Below are 2,610 nucleotides of genomic sequence, written 5' to 3'. Positions count from 1 at the left end.
TATAACTATTATATTTACCTTTTTTCATGAAAAATCATTCTCCAAGTGGAACGGTATTTGATAAGATATTATACTTTTTTTCCATTTTAAAGAGGTATCTTTACCTCCCATCAATGGAGAGTTAAAATCTTATAACTACCATACTTGCCTTCTTTTAATGAAAAACCCTTATCCAAGAGAAAAGATATTTGAGAAGGTATGACACTTTATATTTTTTAATGCATTTTGTACTATTATTTTATTTTTAAAAAATAATTTAGCTTTCTATATATCTTTTCCGACCCTTTTGAAATGTGTTACTTTTTAAAAGGGTATATTTTACTTTTTATAAAGGCAAATACATAATATACATTTTCTATATACCTTCTCCCATTGGGATGCTCTCTGTCGCATCGTCTTGTTTTAGTCTCAAAATTATTCACCCTATCCTTCTAAATTTCTAATGTGCAGTCAATTGTTTTCTTCCTCTTACTTTATCAGCCTATAAAAGTTAGGAATATAAATACTAGTAATTCATACTATCAATATCAATGCATAATTAAAAGCAGAGAGTTATTGGCAACGCGGTTTTGTATTAAAGAAAGTAGGAAAGGAGAAGTTAATGCAGTTACAAAATCCCTAAGCATTCCTCCTCAACTTCAACAGATAGAAAAACTCCATCACTACACCTTAAGAGGAAGAACCTCAACTTGATCAAGCACAGGCCCACAAAGACTTCCATAGTCTTCAACTTTGGTGTGGTAGAACGAGCTGAAGAATGTCAATCTAGTCCGATCCGACACCGCCGTGAAGTTGAAGCTGAACCTTTCAAACTTGCCCTTCCCTTCCGATTTGAAGGGCGCCTTCATCACAGCCTTGGCTGCAAACGCCTCCACCATCATCGACCCATGGCACCCGTTCTTCGCATCGCCAACCGAGAACTTGATGCTGTAGGCCTTCTTGGGGACGGTCCTGATCACTTGAGCAATGGCGCTCTCTCTCCCTGCGACGAGCTCCACAGCAGACTTGCCCACGGGGACGTTGAAATGGGCAGAGTCTATGAACTTAACGGCCTTGAGCGACTCGATGATCCACCCAGGGAGGGGCGAGGTCGAGTCCTCCTGCTTGGGCGGGAGGAGGACGCCGTGGGAGGAGTTGAATAGGATGTGAGGTCCCTCCTCGAATCCGCCGTTCCTCACCAAGTTACCTGACATTTCAAAAATACATGTTAACTTTTATTTACGCGTAAATGAATTTAAATTTAAAAACTGCGCACGGAGGAATTGAACCTGAAACCTTTCTACCACTTGGCCAACTCACATTAACATGAGTTAGCTCGGTGGTTAAATAGTACTTCCTCCCTCAGTTCCTTGTTAATTGAGTCATTTTTCTATTTTGGGAAGTACCAAGGTAAATGAATCGTTTCTACTTTTGACAAATAGTAATGCTCTGTCTTACTTCATTCACAATACACTTAACACATACTCCCTCCGGCCCATAAAAATGAAGACACTTCCCTTTTTCGCCCAGTCACATAAAAATATCACAAATTCTACCAAAATCATTACTCATATATATCAATTTAATTATAACTTATACCACTATGATCCAACATTAAATACTAATAATAACATAAATCCCACAATCTATTAACATTATTTTAACTACTCTTCTCATCATCTTTTTTGCTTTATTAATTATGCATTAATTCTCGTGCCGTCACAACTGTTTTAGTTGTGGAGAAAGGGGGAATATTTTAATATCTTTGTTGGGCACAAAAGAAAAGAAATGCTTCAATTAATTTGAAGGACAAAGATCTCAGGTTCGATTCGACTGACCTCTGGTGGGGGTGGGGATGGGGAGGGGCTTGATAGCGACGGCGTCGAGGAGGGGCCCGCAGGCGGGGTCCTCCTGCTTTCCGGGGTTGTGGAAGACAACCTTGACGGAGTTGGAGGTGGCGCGGAAGCCCCAGGCGTAGGTATCGCCGCCGTTGCTGCTGTAGAGCGTCTGGAGGGGGAGGTCGCCGAACTGGGACGGCACGGACACCCGCAGCACCTCGTCCTGCGCGCACGTCCGCGACGCGCCGAACGTGAGCGCGTAGAGCGTGCCGTTCTGGACGGGGAGCGTCTGGGACACGGACGCCTCGTTGCCAAGGCGCACGGCGTGGACGCCGTGGGCCACGTTGAAGAACATCCCACCAGGCTGGGGCCCGCCCGAGATGTACTCAACGAGGCCGCGGATCTCCCACTTGGGGAGGGCGTGCCTGCCCTGCAGCACCGTCTTCTTGATGTCCGTCGCCTTTGGGGCTTCCTCGAAGTTCCCATTGGGAAGCAGCCCTGTTTCAAACACCACATAAATTATATACAAATGTGAGCTGATTTGCAAAATGCTGAGCAACTTATACACAAATTGAAGCTGAGATACCTTCGAAAGGGGCAAGCGCGGAAACGACTGTGTAGAGAAAGCAGAGAGAGAGGAAGAGAGTAGTCTTCACCGCCATTTTCTATTTCTAGAGTGTAAAAATAACAAGTCTTGTGTAGGGCTTGGGTTCAGATTCAGGGGGAAGAGTGTTATTTATAGAGGTAGTTGAGGGGGAGTGTGAAAGCAAACCATGTGGGTGGAGTGAATTGA

General features: G+C 43.9%; 1 protein-coding gene across 1 annotated transcript; it reads right to left on the bottom strand.

Annotated features, from left to right (window-relative positions):
* Positions 1-552: 552 nt before the first annotated feature.
* Positions 553-2,610, bottom strand: LOC121809606. Its single transcript, XM_042210328.1, has 3 exons — positions 2,404-2,610; positions 1,818-2,315; positions 553-1,186 (listed from the first exon to the last, which is right to left on the bottom strand). Exons 1-3 carry the CDS (start codon positions 2,477-2,479, stop codon positions 663-665), a joined length of 1,098 nt encoding a protein of 365 aa, XP_042066262.1. The 5' UTR covers positions 2,480-2,610; the 3' UTR covers positions 553-662.

This window comes from Salvia splendens, chromosome 6 (genome assembly GCF_004379255.2).
Source record: "Salvia splendens isolate huo1 chromosome 6, SspV2, whole genome shotgun sequence".
Lineage (NCBI taxonomy): Eukaryota > Viridiplantae > Streptophyta > Magnoliopsida > Lamiales > Lamiaceae > Salvia > Salvia splendens.
The sequence above is the reverse complement of the archived record's forward strand: the minus strand, read 5'-3'. Positions and strand labels throughout refer to the sequence as shown.